General features: G+C 45.4%; 1 protein-coding gene across 5 annotated transcripts in view; it reads right to left on the bottom strand.

Moving 5' to 3' along the window:
* Positions 1–22,353, bottom strand: part of LOC146672575 (uncharacterized) — a 34,363-nt gene extending 12,010 nt beyond the window's left edge. The window contains exons 1-3 of one of the 5 annotated variants that reach the window (XM_085401278.1): positions 21,501–22,248; positions 7,420–7,525; positions 3,374–3,437 (exon numbers count right to left, since the gene is read on the bottom strand). In XM_085401278.1, coding sequence (XP_085257404.1) covers positions 3,374–3,391 — 18 coding nt within the window. In that variant the 5' untranslated portion in view covers positions 3,392–3,437; positions 7,420–7,525; positions 21,501–22,248. The other 4 variants (XM_085401277.1, XM_085401281.1, XM_085401275.1 and 1 more) reach the window with 4 other exon arrangements.
* Between the last annotated feature and the right edge of the window lie 269 nt (positions 22,354–22,622).

The raw sequence follows: 22,622 nt of genomic DNA, 5'->3' as shown, positions 1-22,622 counted from the left end.
TTATTTTTTGAATAAAATAAAAATCTGAGTTTAACAAAACATTTTAAATGTAAATATCAAGCTTACCTTTCCTTCTTCCATAAAATGTGCTGGTGGGCACGCCAGCCATTTTGAAAAGGTGGGAAAAACAATTGGCAAGGCCACACCCCCACACATGTGATATAATTTTAAAGGTACTGTTGTCCTCTCTAAGAAACATCAGGACTTAGAGGAGTGGCAAGTAGAGTATGAGAGCTACAAGCAAAAACTAAATGTGTACTACAGTGTGCAAAATTGAAATACTGGGCCATCAGGGGGTTATGAGGGACATTTATGACACGAGAAATCCCACAAACCTTAAAGTGCACTTGAAAAGCTCACACAAGAAGGTTAACCTAGCTTACCTAGAAGACCTCATCAGGGGGAGCACACTCCCCCTCTTTGAAGAGCTCACCCACTTAACTCGCATCCCAAGAAAACAGCTAACCCCAGATGAGGCAGCGTGATGCATCCCGAGATAACAGGACTGGGACATCTAAATAAAGGTGTGAAACAATCGCCTTCAAAAGGTTATCAATTCACTTCAACCAAAATTAGGAACACTCGGTGCGGCAAGTTAATAGTGATTAGTCTCAACACCCAAGGATAACCGGAGGAGCATGATTGATAAGATGGAAATGAGATTTTGTTACACTTAATTTTTGCAAAACACAACTAAAACTGAACTGAAACTAAGGATTTTCAGAAAATAAAAACTAGACTAAACTAGCAAAGAATTGGTAAAAACTAATTACAACTGGAAAAATTGAAAATCTGGAGTCGAAACTAAATAAAAAAGATAACAACTAATGAAAATGGCGGAATGTTTAAAACCCTGGTGCAGAGATTGGCAAATCTGACCAGGAAACGTTATAAGATGGATTGTCAGGACAGTCAGCGTAAAGCCACTTTTGACAGTCCATACTAGGATGGCATTGGACATCTTCGGGGCGGGAGAGGGTTGGTGTGACCGAGGTGTGGCTTGGCTTGTTGCGTGTACATTTTGAGATCATGTGGCTCTGGATGGACCAGTTACCAGGGCATGGAAGGAGGACAGACTCATTAAAGGAGGAGAAGGAATTTCCTGGGATTGGAGATCCTCTGGGTGAGTGGTTGATTAAAAGCATGCATAAAATAGAAGTTATTTGTTGTTATTGATTGGTAATAGATTGATAATTGGCCACATTTACAGCTGTATTGACTTGTTGTGGACGTAGTCGACTTCAGGTTTAAACACTCTAATTAACCGGTTGAAAAATAGTGACATTAAAGGAAGAGTATGCAGCGCCACCCTGTCAGACGCCAGTGATGGTGGAGCTCACTGATGAATCAGGTGAGCTGGATTCATGGCTGATTCAAAACTAAGATCCCCCTGCTGTGGTTAGTAAGGGGAGAGCAGGGGGAAATAAAATTAAGAGTAAAAGAGGCATTTATAAACGTTTATGGGTCAAGTGAAACGGAAAAAGAAAAAAGGTGTTTTACTGTTATTTTAATATCAGCATTATTATTGTATGAGAATCATGCAACAAACATTGCATAGATTGATGATTTATTGAAGCTTTTGAACTTATACTAACATCTGTGTTCCTGTGATTGTTATAACTTCTGATGAATCTTCTATTTACAGGTGTTAGGATAATGATATAATTTTTCATTGCAGGTGTAACCATGATCATTTTTATACATATTGCAACTTGTTGCTCATTGTAGAGTTGTGCTCAAGTTAATAAGGGTTAAAAGCTACAGCCAGCGCGATGTCTGACTGATCTATTGAGGGAAAAGGCTTCGAGCATAGAAGGCCGCACGCGCTTACAAAACACTGATATCATGTTATTCTTTGTGATCTTTTCTTCAATTAGGTCTTTAAGTTTAGTTTAAGTAGTGGCAGTTAATTAAACGACATTTATTAAAATATTAAATACCTGAGTCAGAACATTACACGCAAGATCACCTTAAGAGTCTGGGAAACTTTGTAGCTGCCTAACTTTTTTTTTCGAATGTTCTAGCTCTGTTGATTTGACACATTGGAATGTGTCAAAAAAGGGGGAGAGGGGAAGTTGAGCTTTAACATCAAACAAGGATTATTTGAACATTTTATAACTTCATTTGTGTTTTTAATACCTTAGGTATGCTAAAGCTTAAGCTAATAGCGGTCTGAGAAGTTTCTGGACCTTTTAGAGAATCAGTGAAAAAGCATAAACCATCACTTTCATGTTTAATCATTAATCATTGAAATGAACTGAATAGCGTTTAGAAGATTTGTTAATTTCTTTGTCTTTGTTAAAAAGAGAGGGTTTCAATAATTTTCAGACACACTTTGCAAATGTGCTTATAACGAGTTGGCACTCGGTCTTTTGAAGGTCAGAAGACCAATTCTGAATCACTAGAAGGTCAATAGATAACAACATTAGATTATTAGGGTTAGGAAGAGAGGTGTTTTGGTTTTCTGTCTCTTACAGAGAAAGGAACAGACACCAGACGAGGTCACAGATATGCGAGGATCCTCCGCAGCAGAGACAGACACGGTGACTGCCGAGACATCAACTGGGTCCAAGGGTCATGGCGTTTGGGCTCCAGCTAGTCACCATAAAAGGATGGATCCCATAAACACAGCAATAACCATGAAGGGTTTGGCAGAAATCCGGGAACACCAGACCAACGAAGTTCGAGAGGCTTTTGGGCAAAAAGGGGAACACCTTCCTGTTCCTTTTTCTGGAGGATACACAGATCGTTGTTTGAAATCGGGGCAGAATAATCCCCTGATCTGTGCCACGACTGAAGGGTTGTCTAACCCCTAAGGTTGAAGAATGAAGAGCAGAGGATCACCCAACTGGACGACACTGGTAGCTGCAGCAATAAAATAAAGGCTAAAAGCTGTGGGAGACCTGGGGAGTGTCATCTGTACCCGCTATTGTTGGAATAATAGTTTTTCTTGCATCTGAACTGCGCAAACACAGAGGTCATCCCACATATGGTTCGCCCATCAGGGGGACAAAGAACCTCAGGAGCGAGAAGAGATGAACCTGGCCACACTGAATTGAAGGGTGTTGGTGAGGTCATTATTCTAATGACCTCATCAGGGGGAATTGTTAGATTATAATATTATTTTATGCCATGCTATACCCCTAATTAAAGATGGTGAATTATTATGTAGTTTTAGTTTGCATTATTCTCCTGAATTGGAAGAAGCTGATAACTATTGCATTAGTTAAACTGATGTGCATTATATTAAACTGTTGATTGATTGTGAATGAATGATATTGTTTTATGATGCATTATACTGCTGAGTTATAAGAAATACTGTTTGCAGAAAGTCATCGCCTTATTTGTCTGATTAGAAGAGAACAGAACATACTGGAGTTTTCTGCCCCATCTCAGCAGGAGCAGATAAACGGGGAGCCAAGGTCGTAGCTCAGGCGCTGTGTGAGAGAGAGCATGTGAATGTTTAGGCTTTGTATGATAACCAGGGGCTATAAGAGTTTGAGCAATGCTCCACCATTTTGAGATTTTGAGGCTGTCTGCATCAGTGTCTATCTCCCACGCGTGTGTTCATTAAATCATCGTTTGACTCAACCCGACCGGACCAGTGTTGTTATTGTGGTTTTTCTCTTGTCTCCATCCCTGATATTTTTGAACCTTAACAATATCCACATAATTTCACTCTTACATCCACAGTGAGGTTTCACAATTGTTCAAATATAAGCAATCAATAATAATAATAATAATAGTATCAATAACATTGAGGCACATTAGACAAATTTCAAAAACAAATCATGTCTTACAATATTTACAACAACTAAAAGCTCTGTAAATCGGCTTTTAAGTGTTCATTGAAATTTTGAACAATTCTCTAATTTTTTAAGGCAACTTATTCCACTTAAAAGTTGCTCTAAATGTAACAGTTTTACAAAACATTACTTTTAACTCGAGCATTTACTAAATTGCAGTTTGTCTGTCTGTCCTGCACTCACTCTCTGTTTCTTTCTCTCTGATTGTGGAATAAAAGTATGAACATGTGTTTATAAGTTACACTTGTGTTTGAATCCTGCAGCTTATCACACATTTGATTTCCATGTGTGACGACTGCAAGTGTCCAGAGTGAGGACAGACTGAGGGAGCCACTGCTGCACATCATCTGTGAGGCTTTGCAGCCCTGATGATCCACCAGGACAAACTCAGCAGTGTGTGAGGAAGAGGAGGAGGAAGAGCCAGCAGCAGCTGACAGATGGAGAGAATAGACAGACTGTTCCCTGTTTGTGAAGGACTGCTAGGAAAGTTTAACATAACTGTCTGTGCTGAATCAGTCTTATTAGGTAATGTTCAAATAATGTGATCATCCCAGTGTTTTCAGTGTGGGAGAAAGTACTCAGGGCCTTCAAGTTACACACTATGAAAGGCAGCAACAAGTTTAATGTTCAGAAACCTAAAGTCTGTATCAGCAGCAGGATGGAGCTAAAAATAAATGTTGGTTTCAGTTCTATGAAGCTTTGAGTATTTTGGATCAGTAGCTGCTGTGTTTGTTGCATCATATTGCTGTAACTGTTTATATGCTTTATATATTCTGAGCTAAGTTGATCTATAGTGTTACATCATATTCTATAAGGATGTTATGTGTTTGTAGACTTTCTGCCCAGTTTGACCCATTTAGCAGAAGTCAGCCTGTTTAAGGCTCTGATATCTATTCTGTGTGACTTAAAGCAGTTATGACATGGTCTGATTTTCTCACCCAATAAAGGAATATTTCATATATCAGTCAACTCTTCATTCTATCAGACACAGTTATCACAGCTCCTACATTTGCTTTTTACACATATATGTAAGCATTGAGCCAAATTTAGTACCAACATATTAAACGAACAATATTTGTCTGTTATATATGATACACCTGTATACACACTGTCACAGATACTTGTCTGTGAGTGAAGATTTAAGGTGACAGGAAATATAAATAACTGCAACTTCAGTGTTTGACCCACAGTTCAAGCTCACTGCTGTAATATATATATATATCATAATAATCTGACAATACTATAATATTGTCCATATTATATATACACTGAACAAAAATATAAACGCAACACCTTTTTTACTGCTCCCATACCCCATGGGATGGACGTAGAGACCTAAAATTCATTCCAGATACACAATATAACCATCCCTCCCAAACAGTGGTCACAAATCAGTCCAAATGTGTGGTAGTGGGCACATCTGCTATATTGAGATAATCCATCCCACCTCACAGGTGTGCCACATCAGGATGCTGATCTGACATCATGAGTAGTGCACAGGTGTACCTCAGACTGCCCACAACAAAAGGCCACCCTGGAATGTGCAGTTTTTTGCGCTATTGGGGGTCTGGGGACCCAGAACCGGTCAGTATCTGGTATGACCACCATTTGCCTCGTGCAGTGCAACACATCGTCGCATGGAGTCTATCAGATTGTCAATTGTGGCCTGTGGAATGTTGGTCCACTCCACTTCAATGGCTGTGCGAGGTTGTTGGATATTCGTGGGAACTGGTACACGCTGTCGTATACGCCGGTCAAGCACATCCCGAACATGCTCAATGGGTGACATGTCCGGTGAGTATGCTGGCCATGCAAGAACTGGGACATTCTCAGCTGCCATCTGCCCTGATCAATGTGAACCATGATTCATCCGTGAAGCGCACACCTCTCCAACGTGCCAGACGCCATCGAATGTGAGCATTTGCCCACACAAGTCTGTTACGGCGACGAGCTGGAGTCAGGTCAAGACCCCGATGAGGACGACGGGCATGCAGTTGAGCATCCCTGAGACGGTTTCTGACAGTTTGTGCAGAAATTGTTTGGTTGTGCGAACCAATTGTTCCAGCAGCTGTCTGGGTGGCTGGTCTCAGACGATCTTGGAGGTGAACCTGCTGGATGTGGAGGTCCTGGGCTGGTGTGGTTACACGAGGTCTGCGGTTGTGAGGCCGGTTGGATGTGCTGCCATATTCTCTGAAACGCCTGTGGAGACGGCTTATGGTTGAGAAATGAACATTCAATGCACGGGCGACAGATCTGGTTGACATTCCTGCTGTCAGCATGCCAATTGCACGCTCCCTCATTGCTTGTGGCATCTGTGGCATTTTGCTGTGAGACAAAACTGCACATTCCAGGGTGGCCTTTTGTTGTGGGCAGTCTGAGGTACACCTGTGCACTACTCATGATGTCAGATCAGCATCCTGATGTGGCACACCTGTGAGGTGGGATGGATTATCTCAATATAGCAGATGTGCCCACTACCACACATTTGGACTGATTTGTGACCACTGTTTGGGAGGGATGGTTATATTGTGTATCTGGAATGAATTTTAGGTCTCTACGTCCATCCCATGGGGTATGGGAGCAGTAAAAAAGGTGTTGCGTTTATATTTTTGTTCAGTGTATATTACCACAGTGAGATGACTTTAGTCTCATGAACAACATCAGCTAATTGTTATTTACAGCTAATCTTAAATGACTGTTCAGCACAGAAATGAAGCCCAACAATCATGTTTCACAGTCCTGTGGTCTCAGCCTCAGATACTCATCAAATCACACAGAGCTCATGTAGAAACAAATGAACTAAATATGTTCTCCTTCATTTCTGTCAAACAAAGCTGTATGAAACGTTTCCAGCTGTTAGTATCATGGTTGCTAGGCAACCTGGGCAGGGCGACGGAGGCTAGACGTCCCATTTCACGAGCCTACGAGCCTCGCACTTCGGCCTTAGCGGTCTTTGAGTACGCGGCCCTTGAGGACTTTAAAGCTGCAGATCCTGAATCAGGATACAGCCATGATGATCTCCAGCCTCGTGCTCGCCAACATTCTCACCTGAGTTAAGAAGACGATCACTGAAATGGTCTCAGCAGGTCCTTTGATGACAGCAATGAAATGCAGTGGTAAGGCTTTTTGGGGATTAAGTTCGTTTTCATGGCAAAGAAGGACGATGCAGTTCATCTGATCACTCCTCATAACATTCTGGAGTGCAGGCAAAATGCTATTATAAAAACTTAAGCAGCAACTTCTCCAGGTTCCAATATTTATGCAATTCTCAAACCTTTTGGCCACGACTGTATAACCTCTTCTGAAGTTTAGTGGATATTATACATGGTTATGCTCAGGATGTGTCGGCCAGTTTCCACTGGAAACGCCTTTTGGTTAAACTGTCAGCGAGGAATTTGCATTTGCACTGTTACATTTTTATATAACTTTAATGCACATAAACAACAGCTGCTTGTTTCAGTGAAAATACATTGATGGGTTTTTAATAAAGTTGTGCAGCTGTAAAGTATTTTGTCTGGTGTCAATTCTATCGTCAGCTACATCGTTATGGCAAATGTTCAAATGTATATGGTGATAAATATCTTTGGTCATATGGTCCTGCTCTGTCTGTCACCTTCTGTGTTGAGCTCATTGTTTCCTCTGTAGTGGCTGAGCTGAGTCCAAGTAGCTGAAAATGTTCCTCTGCTGCTCCGTCAGACTCTCCTCCTCCTGCTGATCAGCTGGGACACAAAACAGATCTTTGTTAGGCTCCACACTGCACTGAAGAGTCAAAGTGTCTCATATGTTCATCTGACAAGTAAAAGAACACATTTTTGTTTCCCGAGGTGGGCAACTTGTTGGAAACAAACACAAAAGGTTTGAGCACTGATACCTGCCATTGCTGGCATTGAAAGATGCAACGCCAGCAATGTGGATTGTCAAGACTCAAACCAATCATCAAGCAAAGACAACAGGGATCATTTGTTTCTGTTTATTTAGCATTCACAGCATTTGTAGTTGCCTTCTGTGCAGGGGAAGTCCACGCACACTGTGTGGTACCGCCATCCGCAGAAGGTGCATTCAACCTCTGTAAGAGAAACGAGATTGTCTGAGACTGAAATGATATTCACTAAAGAAGTGGTGATTTGTAAAACTTCACATTTTGATCCGGGACGTACTCTGCATGAAAACAAGCGCTCACTCTTCCTGCTCAACAAATGACACGGGCGGAGCCTTATACCACGTGATACAGAAGCTGTGCCGTGTGATGCTAAAATTAGCAGGGAAAAAACAACGGAGAGCACGTCAGGGATGACGAGAAAGTGACAGGAGAAAATCCGTCCCGGTCAACCACCCAAACATCAATAACGGGAACCTTATACAGCGCTTCCCTATACACGTCGCACTCCCGCAGGCACAAAGACATTACGGAGGCTATCACTTATCACCTCACCAAAGATATGGCTCCATCAACACTGTGCAAAACGAGGGATTTAGGAAAACGATCAACACCCTAGACAAACGCTACACAGTGCCGTCCCGCAACTATTTTTCTATTGTTGCACTACCTGCTCTGTACACGCAGCGTCGAGCAACGGTGGAGACGGAATTTCAAGCAGGACAACATTTTGCTGCAACAACAAAACGTGAGACATTTGTTGTTTTATGTTTATTGTTATGAGAGAATCATGATCACAATTCTAAGCCAAAAAATCGTGATTCTCATTTTATGCAAAATCGTGCAGCCCTAACATTAACACAAAACTATTGTTTCACCAGAGAAACACACATGAAGAGAGAGAGAGAGACAATAACAGCTACCAAACAGTCGTCATAATTCGTCACACAATGAGAAAAGGACAAATCAACAAGTAACAATGACTAATTAATATTAAAATCTGTAACATAATGTATTGTTTGGAGTTTAGTCTGATTGGTTCAGGATGAGCTGCCATTATCCAATCACACGTCTGCTTACCTGCATCTTTTCTCTTTTTTCTAACCTGAGCACCTGATGGCTTTGAACTTTTGTTGTCCATCTTCCATTGGTTTGAATTTTGCGCTCCAGTACAAACACAAATCCCCCAACCCGAGGATCAGCACAATTAACCTAACAGACCTACACCTTAGTTCACAGATTCACTTTGTCTAAGGTTGATTTCTGGGATTTCACACAACCCAGGATTCAGATCGTGAATCCATGATGGGCTTGGATTTACATCATTATAAATGAAATGTGCTCTACTTGGAAGCAGCCGGCCCCGCCCCTTTTGACGGGTTGTGTGAGACTTTAAATCATCAAACTGTAAATTATAAATTAAATTTTTATTGATCCTTTACCCCGAGTCCTAAAGTGTAGATTTATTTTCTTACTCTTCTTATATTTATTGTTTGTTTACTTGCACCGCTGTAACTGCAGCCTCGTCGTCTCGTCTCTCTATATGCTGGACTGTCTGTAGCGGAGATGACAATAAAGTTTACTTTGACTTCAGCAGTGCGCAGGCGCACCGAGGGCTCTCGCGCTCACTTTATAGAATTTAGAAAAAACATCGGTGCAGATTATAAGTCTGTATCATAATATCTGTTTGTTTCAGTGTATTTCAGACCCAGCAACACACTCAGACAGAAACTGGTTCACCCGAAAGACAAAACGCCAAAACACAAACTTAACAACGTGGTGTATGCTGTACAGTGCAGCGAGGAATGCCCAGACCAAACAGCCACTTCACAAGCGCATGGCACAACACAGAAGAGCCACCTCCACAGGACAAGACTCAGCAGTCCATCTGCATCTTAAGGATAAAGGACACTCTTTCGAGGATGCCAATGATCACATTTTGGACAGAGAAGATAGATGGTTTGAAAGAGGAGTGAAAGAAGCCATCTATGTCCACTGTGAGCGACCATCTTTGAACAGAGGCGGGGGTTTACGACACCAACTCTCTGCCATCTATAATCCAGTTTTGAGTTCCCTTCCCAGACGCCTTAACGCCCACTCACATCCTGGGCCATCTGATCTCAGGAATTCGCACGACAAGGTGGGGCCAGGTTTCACAATGAACACACCCGAAACTCTGGCTGATTGGGTCCCACACCCAATTTCACACCTTGGCTCAGGTGATTAGAGGATCATCAGGGGGTCCTTTTGTCCCTCTGTGGGGGGAAACTCCCACTAGATTTATATCTGGGACTCTCCACCATTTGACCTTAGAACTGAAGAAGCTTCTCGGATGAGAGGTGAAAAGTCTTCAAGCAACTTAAAGAAGTCCAGACGCTTTTCTTTGCAAGCTCCTTTGACAATATCTGTTTGTTGTTTTTATTTTGTTTTGCGAGTTGGTTATTAGATGCCGCTCCAGCCAGCCAGAGACTCCCCGCCGCCCCGCCCTCTCCTCCCTGTGCCGCCAGCAGCAGGCGCACCTCGCAAACGGAGGGCGCCCTTACTCCCAGCAAATGGCTCATAGAAAACCGATCGGTGCCTACGAATTTCCCAATATGCGCTGGCATGACGTCGGGGAAGCATGGGTACGACCGATTATTTTATTTTTTTCTTGCCAATGCCCGTGATACCCCCCCACCACGATGCATTCTATTGGTTTGCACACTCACACACACCCAGCTGTGGTTTCCTGTTTTGCTGGACTCTGTAGAGCCCCGCCTTTAACGCTCTTCTCTCACAGAGAGCAACAGAAAACTTGGAAAAACTCCAGATTGACTGAACTCAGTTCAAAGTTACCTTGACACCTTTAGATGTGAGACGGAGCGATGGTCCGCTTGAAGCTGACGCTCCGGTGCGTGTGTCAGAAAGATCAACGCGCTGCTTCAGAAGCACCGTGTCGAGGCTTGATTCGTTTGGCCAGAGTCACGTGATCAGTGACGTCTGAAGCTTCGTTTAGAACGTACCTTTTTTTTAAATCGAACTTTATTGAAACACAATGAGTATACAACATACAAACAGATGAAGTTTACAAAGGAACAGAACATGAACATACAGAACCAGGAGTAAAAAAATGATGATATGAGTAGGCGAAAAAAATCAACATATAAATATTGTTCTGAGAGGCTTTTTGTTGGTTGAGTCTGAAATTGATTGTATGTACAATTCATATCCTTATAAAACGGCAGAAATATGGTGTTTTATTAATAAACTTACATTTATGGATATAAAATAGCTAAAAGTATTAACAAATATTTTATAAAAAAAACATTTATCATTCTTCCTGGGGAACTTAAAGAAAAAGAATAAAACATTTTCCCATCGTAAAGAAAACTCCCTTAAAATATGGACAATAACAAAACTGCTCAATTCTTCCAGAATCTCTGTGTAGAGGAACCAAAAGAGATGTGCCACAGTTTCTGGATGATCCCCACAGAAAGTTCAATTAGTATTTATGTCTCTTTTAAATGTTACCATATAGTGACTGGCTGGGTAACATTTATGAAGAATTTTATATGAGATTTCCTTCACCTTGTTCACAATTAGATATTTATGGGATCATCCAGACTGTCTTCCAGGTGATATCTGGAACATGTCGGTTCCAGTAAGATATTCTATATATGGGAGAGACATGATATCTTCTTGGAATAAACTACGTATTCTCTTATTGCTGTTACCAAGTTCCTGTGAAAAGCAGATTTTTCCCACTGCTGACTCAGCTGGATCAGGGAGAGTGACTGAGGCAGATATTGAGCTGTCAGTGTTTTTATATAACATTAAAGTCCCTGAGGGTATGGCACCAAGCACCATTGAGAATTCCCCAACACTGTTTGACAAGTTTGACGAGCATCTTGACTTTTGGTCTTTGGATATTAACAGTCCTGGATATGTGACTTCTTGTTTAACAGAAATGTTACAGAGAGCATTTGCAGTGCAGCCTTTAATTGCTAGTAATTCACATTTTTTTAGATTTCGACATAAAGCAGATGCCTCAGAGAAATCACTAATAACACTAAGGGCTGGACGGATTTGATTTGCATTCTTCAAGAAGAGTGTGGTGTCATCAGCTAGCTGGCTGATGATGAGCTCCTTATCAGCTGTGCTGATTCCTTGTATAACAGGTCAAATCTCGGGGTGGAGTCTTAATCGTTTTAATTGAGCTATTGCCATTCGTGTACAAGATTTTGATAGCTTTACAGAAAAATGCCAAATTTTTCCAAAGAGTGGAAAATAAATTGATGTTCAATTGTATCAAAAGCCTTTTAAAAATCCAGGAAGAGAATGAAGCTATAGTCAGATACCAAATCAGAGTAATCAAGTAGATCTAAAACCAGTCTCATGTTCTTAGAAAGGTGTCTGTTTCTCATAAAGCCTGATTGTGTCTCATCGATAATTGTGTCCAAGAACTCTTTCATTCTGTTAGCAAGTACTAAAGCCATAATCTCATAGTCATCATTGAGCAGACAGATGGGTCTCCAATTATCAATAAGAAGTAAGTCTTTGTTTGGCTTTGGAATTAGTGTTATGAGACCCTGAGTAAGAGTAGGAGGGAGGATGTTATTCTCTACACTTCCTATGAAAAGCTGCAGTAAGAACGGAGCCAGGAGATTAGAAAATGATTCATAAAACTCTGCAGTTAAACCATCTGTGCCGGGAGATTTGTTGGCCTTAAGTGCAGAAATAGGATTACAAACGTCCTCCACAGTCAGAGGGCTGTCACAGTGACTTCTATCTTCCACAACAATAGTTTTTAGGTTTTTAATATTATTGAGAAACAGCGTTGAGACATATATATATATATATATATATATATATATATATATATATATATATATATATATATATATATATATTCTACTTTTCTAAATGATTGACTATTTCAATGGAGAACCTAAATGACACGGACCCGTGTTTGTTATTACATATCTTTATTTTGAATGTGACAAGTCTATCATTACCTGTTATTCATAGGTATTAACAGAGTTTTTGGCCTTTTTTCCCTCTATAACAGTTAATTGACTCTTTACAGTGGCCTGCTATGGTTAATAATAACATGTTCAGTCATGAGTGAAATCAAAGCTTTTCTTCACTTTAGCATTTAACATTCCCAACAATATAATGTGATACATTAATTAAAACACAGCTAATAAAACACAATTTTCTTAATGCAAACATCAGTGACTCAACATTAGCAACCAAAGGGTTCAGTCTGCAGCTCACACTCATGTGAAGCTACAGCCTCCCCCTTTAGTCTCTGTCATCCTTCTGCTCCTGCAACAACAAAGCAAGACAAAACCTCCACCCTTCTTCTACAGGCTGAGTGAATTGTTGTGGACATTCACTAATCCTAAAGTCGGCACCGTTTTTGTCTCAGTATCAAGTCAGTTAAACTTTTAGTCGTCAGTCCGTCACAGTCCAGTCACATGCATACATCCACACACATTCATACCAGATATTGCTGATAATGGAGTCTCACGCGCAGCCTATTCGAGCCTCCATCACCAGCAAGATGACGTCATCATTTTAAAGGAAAACAGCTCATTGTTTTTGGACTGGATTGACTCGCTGCAATCCTTTTAGGCTCAGGACTTCTCATGTGATCAATGTCACATATAAGTGAATTTCTCCCAAGCCCATTATAATCATGGAGAAAAACACTTTGCCACTGTTTCCAGTAAGAATATTTTATAGCGCTTTAAAGTTCAACCTCTCAGGTCTGGATTAAAGAGCTGATTTGTTAAATCGGGAACTCACAAAATACCAAAATATCACCACCGGTGGATCACACCTCTCAGATGTTCTTATCTCAGTGCACTGTAACAAAAGCACAAACAAACGCAACCAATAAAATACTAATAAAGTAACAAATACTGGGGCCCATTGCAAACATGTCCAAGCATAAAACCATCTTTCTCTCTCTTAGAGAAAGAAAACAATCCAAACCTCACTGATAAAATCAACCTAGTGTCAAGCAAAACCCAAAAATCAACCAAAACTTCACCAGAAAGTTTTCCTCCCTCCCGGGACAATATTGTGCAGGAATACAGGCACCGTAACTCCTTTTGCACTGACAAAAACATGTTGGATTTACTTGATTCAATAGTGGACACTGGTTGCACACAAAGGTTTTGCTTTGGCAGAAACTTAAACAACTGAGTCAAATCAACACAACCTTTTCATATTCAGTAAACCTGCATGTTGTGTTCATAAAACACGATTGAAACATGTTCAGATGGAGTAAGTTGAGCTCCTGGAACATTTTAATCCTTCAATTGAAATTGAATGGGTCTACAACAACTAGAGATGGCACGATACCACTTTTTTATGTCCGATACCGATACCGATATCATAAATTTGGATATCTGCCGATACCGATATGAATCCGATATAGTGTTTTTTAATCAACAAAACTGTTTTTTAAAATATCTTGCTGCATTTTGCAAGTCTGCAAGTTCATACTCAAGTTTAAAACAACAACTACACTAAAGCTATTCTGTTATACCTGTATGCAAAAAAAATATTTCATAGTTCAGCAATACTGATCAATCTAATAAACTTAGACCTACACCATCCTCCCTATTCTGGTATTTTAAAGAGTACTTAGCGTAAATATTAAGCAACCTAACTAATAGGGTTCCAACTCCCAGCAACAACAAAAATAAATAAATAAAAAATAAGGAACCACCCCTCACGCTCCACCTCATGATGCTTAATCGACGTAATCAACCTTAATTTGATGCAGTGTGAAAAAAATGCACAGAAATCAATTATTTTTCAAGAAATATTAAATAGATTCAACATCTTTCTTCAACAAAATTGCAGACTGCACAGATGGTACCTTCCCAAAGTAAAAAGTACTATAGCTTACTAGGATATATATTAGACTTAATAGTCACTATATACAGTAATTGACTTCTATTCATTTTACATCAAATTAAAACTTTGGGTGTCAGATAATTATTTATTAAAAGCTCGACATTTTAAATGAGAATAAGAAAGAAAATAAATAAATTCTAACAACAGCTGATCAAGCTTAAACGTTCTGCTGTTGTTCAGCCGCTGGTTTCCTCTTTCTGGTGCAAAGTGGGCCAAAAACAAACAAGAGAGACGGACTCGCGACAGAAAAGCCGATCAGCTGATCATTTAAGCAGTTTCACGATTGAAGTAGCAGCCGGAGAGCGAGAGGCAGTCGCTTGTTAAGCTTAACGTGGGAATGCTTTACAAACATTCAGAGATGGACTTACACACTTGCTTTACTTCTCTCGGGGATAACTTTGTCGGAGATGAAATGCCAGGTTGCTAGCGAAGCTCCACATGCTATCCAGACCACCGACAGGTCCCGCATGCCACAGCTGCTCTATCACGTGATGCATACGTTCTGAGGTGAGTTACGGCGTGTTGCAAGTTTTGCGAGGTGCTTTCGTGATATTTAATGGATCGGATTACATTTTTTATTTTTCTCCGATATCCGATCCAGTAATTTAGGTCAGTATCGGACCGATACCGATATGTAATATCGGATCGGTCCATCTCTAACAACAACTACCATCCTCCTATCTCTATCCTGGTTGCAGCAGGGCTGGGAAATAACCCTGAAGTGATAGGTTACCAGGCAGGGTACACCCTGGACAGCTCACCAGTCTATCAGATAGAAACACACAGCCGTTTACATTCATGGATAATTTAGCCCAGGACCTTCTTACTGTGGAGCAACAGCACTAACCAGCATGCCAACAATGGAGGAAATACAGGAAAGCTATGATTTCCTGTATTTGTCTGAAAGCTATGATTTCCTGTATTTGAGGCAGAATTCTTTTGTTCTTGCCCTTGACAGGTTAATCCACAATAAATAGCAACAGCATGCATGTGGTGTGTGTGTCGTTGTCTGCCTCTTATAACTCCAGTGATTTTCCTGTAGTTTGAAATCTTATGCGGTGTTGACACAATAATTTGTTGTAAACCAGGAAATTCCCAACTGTGGTAGAGAGCACAGCTTAGCCTTAGCAAATGTTCAAAGAAAAGTCGTCACGTCCTGATTTCTGCTTCACTGATAAATATTGTCACACTGGGGTTTTTACAAATGATATCAGTGAGCACTGTGTGGCAGCTGGAGTCAGACAACTGAAGCTCCCACAATCAAGACCACAAACAGCTTTCAAAGGAGATTTGAAGCTTTTCTGGCAGCAAGCTTCATGATTTATGGGACTGGAACTGGAACAGAAACTACCTGATCACCAATGGTGAGCTGGCATGGAATTATTTTTATGACATTGTGGCGGAGGCGTGGCCCCGGGCGCAGCTGCAGGGGAGGAGTGGAGCAGAAGGCTCAACGGGGCGGCGCTGCGAGGCCGGTAAGAACAGCTGATATTGTTTATGGACTGATGATGGTCTGCTCCGCTGTGTTTATAGTGAGACGAGGAGGAGCGGCCAAGGGAGATCAGCTGGGCTCGAGCTGTCAGACGGTGCGACTGAGTCAGCTGTCAAAATACAAATATATCAATAAATGTGGAAGTTGGCTATACCTGCCTGTGTGTGCATGTGTCTGTGCTTGGTGTACTCCACAAGTGGTGCCGAAACCCAGGAGAGTGCCGGTGGGGAAATGTCCGACCCACAGGCCACGCCACCCGCCCAGCCTCTGCAATTCTTGGCGCAGATGCTGGCGGAGATGGCGACAATGAGCCGGGATCAGGCGGCCGACCAGCGTGCCCACCTGGCCGCGCTGCGGGAGCAGACGGACCGACAGACGCAAGTTCTGGAACGGCTGGTCGGGGCCGCTGCCACGCCGAAGCCCTCGCCGCTGTCGGTGTCGGTGCCCCGGATGGGGGACGGGGACGACCCACAAGTTTTTTTGGAGACCTTCCGTGCCACGGCGGAGGCTTGCCAATGGCCGCGGGAGGAGTGGGCTCCGCGGCTGCTCCCCCTGCTGTCTGGGGAGGCACAAACAGCGGCCCTGAGTCTGCCTCCGGCGTCGAGGAGCAGCTTCCCGGACGTGAGCCGGGCGGTGGTGGACAGGCTGGGGCTCACCGCCGAAGACCATCGCCGGCGGTTCCGGGCCTGTCGGCTGGCTACAACGGACCGACCATTCGCCTGAGCCCGGCAGCTGCGCGACGCGGCGGTGCGCTGGCTGCAACCGGGAGCATTGGAGGGCGAGACGAAGCTGGTGGACAAGGTGGTGCTGGAGCAGTTCACGGAGGGATTGCCAGCGGAGACGGCGAGATGGGTCCGGTGCCACCGGCCTGCAAGCCTGGAGGTAGCGGTGACGCTAGCGGAAGACCACCTTGCCGCTGGAGCAGGGGAACCCGGGGACGCCGGACGGAGGCCGAACAAACAGGCCCCAGTGCCGGCCCCGAGACGCCGTGTGCCGGCACCAGGGCAGGCAGAGCGGCTGCCGGCGCTGAGCCCCACTAACCCTTTCGCGGCGTTGGTGCCGTCCAGGGTAGCCGAGCCAAGTGGAGCCGCCCCCGAGCCACGGAGGGCCGCACAGACGCCGGGGCCGGAGTGTTGGAAGTGCGGGCAGCCGGGGCACCTGAGGAGGGATTGTCCGCTTATGGAAGTGGGGCAGGTGTTTCGCGTTGCTGGCGCCCCAGCACCCTCCCCCGGTCCAGGAGGGACATACAGTATTCCGGTAAGGACTCGAGGGGGTATACGCCAGGCATTGGTGGACACGGGCTGCACGCAGACCCTCGTACACCAAAGCTTGGTTCGCCCCGGGGCATTGCTGGAGGCAGAATGGGTGGAGGTGAGGTGTGTGCATGGTGATGTTCACAGGTATCCCATTGTGCCGCTGCTGTTAAAATATAAGGGCAAAACACAGAGTAACGGCGGCGGTTAGCCCGCGCCTGTCGCACCCCCTGATTCTGGGTACCAATTGGCCGGGGTTTCATCAGCTACTGGGGCAGTACGCGGGGGTGCGATCACGACCGGAAGCGGGGTGTAGCGTGTGCGCGGCATTCAGCGGTGACGCGGGGTCGTCCGACACCGACTCCGGGGGGGAGGAGCTGGCGGGTCCCTCACGGGACGTCCCGCCGGCCCCGGAAGTGTCCCCCATGGGTGATTTCCCACTGGAGCAGTCTCGTGACGACACCCTACGCTCAGCCTTTGACCAAGTGATGGCTATTGATGGTCACGTGGTGCGCCCTGAGGCCGCGCAGACCTACCCGCGTTTCGTCTTATTAAACGACCGATTATATCGAGTGAGTCGTGACACTCAGACAGAGGAAACACACACCCAGTTGTTGGTGCCGCAGGGCCGCCGGGAAACGCTTTTCCAGGCGGCCCACTATAACCCCATGGCAGGGCATATGGGCTATGAGAAAACTCTGGAGCGAATAACGGCCCAATTTTATTGGCCGGGCATCCGAGCGGATGTGCGCCGCTGGTGCGCGTCCTGCCCGGACTGCCAACTTGTTAACCAGCCGGCCATACCGAAGGCGCCGCTGCGCCCTCTCCCCCTCATTGAGGTCCCGTTTGAGCGCATCGGCATGGACCTCATCGGGCCGTTTCACCGGAGTGCACGCGGCTACCGCTTTGTGTTAGTCCTGGTGGATTACACAACGCGGTACCCGGAAGCAGTTCCGCTGCGCACCATCTCTGCAAAGAGTGTGGCGCAGGCACTGTTTCAGGTCATCTCCCGAGTCGGAATCCCGAAAGAGATACTGACTGACCAGGGCACGTCGTTTATGTCTCGTACACTGCGGGAACTGTACGAATTACTGGGCATTAAATCTATTCGGACCAGCGTCTACCACCCTCAGACTGACGGGCTGGTGGAGCGGCTGAATAAGACTTTAAAGTCCATGATTCGGAAGTTCATTAACGAGGATGAACGCAATTGGGATCACTGGCTAGACCCTCTGTTATTCGCAGTGCGGGAGGTGCCCCAGGCCTCCACGGGATTTTCTCCCTTTGAACTGCTGTTCGGCAGGAGGCCACGTGGGGTGCTCGACCTGATTAAAGAAAGCTGGGAGGACGGTCCGAGCCCCGCCAAAAATGAGATTCAGTACGTGTTGGACCTGAGAGCAAAACTCCACACTTTGGGGAGGTTGTCACGGGAGAATTTGCTCCAGGCTCAGCAGCGTCAGCAACGCCTGTATGACAGAGGGGCTAGGCTCAGGCAATTTTCACCGGGAGATAAAGTGCTTGTGTTACTCCCTACTTCCAGCTCGAAGTTGCTCGCCAAGTGGCAAGGACCCTTTGTGGTCACACGGCGAGTCGGGGACGTGGACTATGAGGTCGCTCGGTCGGACAGGGGAGGGGCCACGCAGATTTATCACCTCAATCTCCTCAAACTGTGGCGAGAGGTTGAAACCGCTTCTCTGGTGAGCTTGGTGAAGGAGAGAGATGAGTTGGGGCCTGAGGTGCCAAATTCCATCATCCCCGCCTCCCTCCCTTGTGATGACCATCTCACACAGGCCCAGAGAGCGGATGTTGTCGCGTTGCAACAGCGTTTTGCGGACGTGTTCTCCCCCCTGCCCGGCCGGACGTCCCTCATCGAGCACCATTTCGTGACGCAGCCTGGCGTGACGGTGCGTTCACGGCCCTACAGGCTCCCGGAGCACAAGCGAAAAATCGTGCAGAGGGAATTGGCGGAAATGCTGAGGATGGGAGTAATAGAAGAGTCGCACAGCGCCTGGTGTAGCCCCATCGTTCTGGTGGCGAAGAAGGATGGGTCTATACGGTTCTGTGTCGACTATCGCAGGGTGAACGAAGTGTCACGCTTTGATGCCTACCCCATGCCTCGGGTCGACGAGCTCCTGGACCGGTTAGGCACGGCCCGCTTTTTCACGACACTGGACTTAACCAAGGGCTATTGGCAGATTCCCTTGTCTGCCGAGGCCAGGGAGAAAACGGCCTTCTCCACTCCGTACGGTTTGTACCAGTTCGTGACACTTCCGTTTGGCCTGTTCGGGGCCCCGGCCACTTTCCAGCGTCTCATGGACCGGGTACTGCGTCCGCACGCAGCGTATGCTGCCGCCTACCTGGATGACGTGATCATCCACAGCGACACCTGGGCGGAGCATGTGCTGCGGGTGGCCGCGGTCCTGGAGTCCCTGAGGGGGGCGGGGCTCACGGCCAATCCGAAGAAGTGCGCGGTTGGACGGAGGGAGGTGCAGTATCTGGGGTACCACCTGGGGGGCGGGCAGGTGCGTCCACAGGTGGAGAAGATGGCGGCTATCGCATCCTGCCCGCGCCCCAGGACGAAAAAGGAGGTGAGACGGTTCTTGGGGTTGGCGGGTTACTATCGTCGCTTTGTGCCGGGGTTTGCGCAGCTAACCAGCCCCCTGACCGATCTCACTCGAAAGGGTGCCCCGGATCTGGTCCAGTGGACGGGGCCGTGCCAGGCGGCGTTTGTGCAGGTGAAAAAGGCTCTCTGTGGGGAGCCGCTGCTTCACACTCCTAACTTTTCCCTCCCTTTTGTTCTGCAGACTGACGCCTCGGACAGAGGGCTGGGAGCCGTTTTGTCCCAGCAGGTGAGGGGGGCCGACCGCCCTGTCCTGTTCATCAGCCGGAAGCTGGCGGAGCGCGAGCGCCGGTACAGCACTGTGGAGAAGGAGTGCCTGGCCATCCGGTGGGCGGTCGGCTCCCTGCGCTATTACCTCCTGGGACGCTCATTCACCCTCTGTTCGGACCACGCCCCGCTGCAGTGGCTCCACCGCATGAAGGATGCCAACGCCCGGATCACCCGCTGGTATCTGGCGTTGCAGCCCTTTAAGTTCAAGGTGATCCATAGGCCGGGGGCGCTGATGGCAGTGGCCGATTTCCTCTCTCGCTCGCGGGGGGGGGGGGAGTTGGCTCGGCCGGACGGCTCCCCGGCCTCGAACGGGCGGTGGGGGTGTGTGGCGGAGGTGTGGCCCCGGGCGCAGCTGCAGGGGAGGAGTGGAGCAGAAGGCTCAACGGGGCGGTGCTGCGAGGCCGGTAAGAACAGCTGATATTGTTTATGGACTGATGATGGTCTGCTCCGCTGTGTTTATAGTGAGACGAGGAGGAGCGGCCAAGGGAGATCAGCTGGGCTCGAGCTGTCAGACGGTGCGACTGAGTCAGCTGTCAAAATACAAATATATCAATAAATGTGGAAGTTGGCTATACCTGCCTGTGTGTGCATGTGTCTGTGCTTGGTGTACTCCACAGACATTTTATCAAAGTTATAAATAAGCATGCCCATTAACACATAGTGAGTGAGCATGTTGTCTTCCCACGCAGTGAACAGCGGATGCTAATGTTTTTGTCACTTTTTACAGAGTCAAACTCAAAGTAAGGTCAGTGCTTCCACGCTTTAAACGCTGCACGCTCACACTCTCTCCACACTCGATAGATTATCCATTGTTCATCTGCACACAGCTGCGGTTTTAGTAACGCAGTAACGCAGCGTGCTTACGGGAAAGTAACAGTAATCTAATTACCTTTTTTGCAATAGTAATCCCTCACTTTACTCGTTTCTTGAAAAAAGTAATCGGATTACTGCCCATCTCTGGTTGGAGCTGTGCACTTGTGGGTTCCACCTTGTGTACACGTTTATCTTTGCTGTGTGTACTTGTACCTCTGAGTGGAAGCTGAACTCTTGAGTTCGAGTATCGAAGCATCAGCTGTGACGTTAAAGTCCAAACAGCTCGTTCATTTGACGTGCAAATGAACGAAGGTAACGCCGTTTTCATGTGGATGTGTCACTGAGACACTTTCCACATCCACAGCTCACAAAATGGGAAAACTATAGAAGTATAACAATGAAGAAGTTACTATGTTACGGGTCCCAAGGATGAAGACCTCGATGACAAATATGTTACCTGTAAAAGCAGGTGAAGAGCAGAGTAAGGAAGACACGATGCGTCTCTGCTTTCCTCCACAACGTGTCTGAGTCTGATTTATTTCACACAAATAAATGCTATAAAACACTAAACATGAGCTTTCAATATACTGTTCAGCTGGTTCCTCATTCACATCAATTACATTTACTTATTTCACAACATCAGTGAAATATACTCTTTTTAACTGGTTCAGTTTCTCAAGTTCACACTTCTTTCCATAACAGCTACATCCTTTTATCATATCAATAAACACATCACATTGTCTTCTGCAGTGTCTTACTGGCTAAACAGTTCTATTCAATAACAGCATTGGTAAATACATTACATTTGTTCCCTCCAGTAATTTACTGGCAAAATCACTATTTAGTGCATCATGAAACACAGCTTGTTGAATCAACCCATGAATGCCTCTGTTAGCTACACAGAGTTGCTCAGAGTGCTTGTGTTACACTAGCTAATCTACTCAGTCACTTTAACAGAACTATTAACATTCACATCTCACAGAACTGATTTGATTGGAGCATTACAACACGTTTGCACAGAGCATAGGAGCGCACTGACTCTGCTTCACGAGCGCTCCACCTAACGAGCGGGCTCGCGGTGCGGTCGCGCGGGACACTCCTCTGGTTTTCTCCCGTGTTTACATATAAATAACTTTGGCGGACCGCCTTAACTCTCCCATTCACATTAACGTGGGTAACCATGGTGACAATAAACAACATTTTCGGTGCGAGCACCGTGTACCGACCTGTAAAAGCAGGTGAAGAGCAGAGTAAGGAAGACACGATGCGTCTCTGCTTTCCTCCAGAACGTGTCTGAGGAAGCAGCGGAAGGTGGGCTCCACTTACTGCTCCCCGAAACCCCGGAGCAAGCACCAAAGTTCCGCCCTCACTGCTTTCTAACATAAAATGAATCCCTGTTACATGGATTTTCTATCCTCTTAAAGAAACTGAAAATAAATACATATAGCAATGAAAAATGTCCCGTTACATGAGTGTTTTACACAAAATAATATTCATGTGGTCATTCCCTCACAGGGGTGCCACAACTACACTGCTGTTTTGACAGAGACACAGTGTGTTTATCTAACTTGGCTGAAGC

Source organism: Rhamphochromis longiceps, linkage group LG3, assembly GCF_057381845.1.
Source record: "Rhamphochromis longiceps isolate RC_006_pf linkage group LG3, R_longiceps_female_GT1.1, whole genome shotgun sequence".
Lineage (NCBI taxonomy): Eukaryota > Metazoa > Chordata > Actinopteri > Cichliformes > Cichlidae > Rhamphochromis > Rhamphochromis longiceps.
The sequence above is the reverse complement of the archived record's forward strand: the minus strand, read 5'-3'. Positions and strand labels throughout refer to the sequence as shown.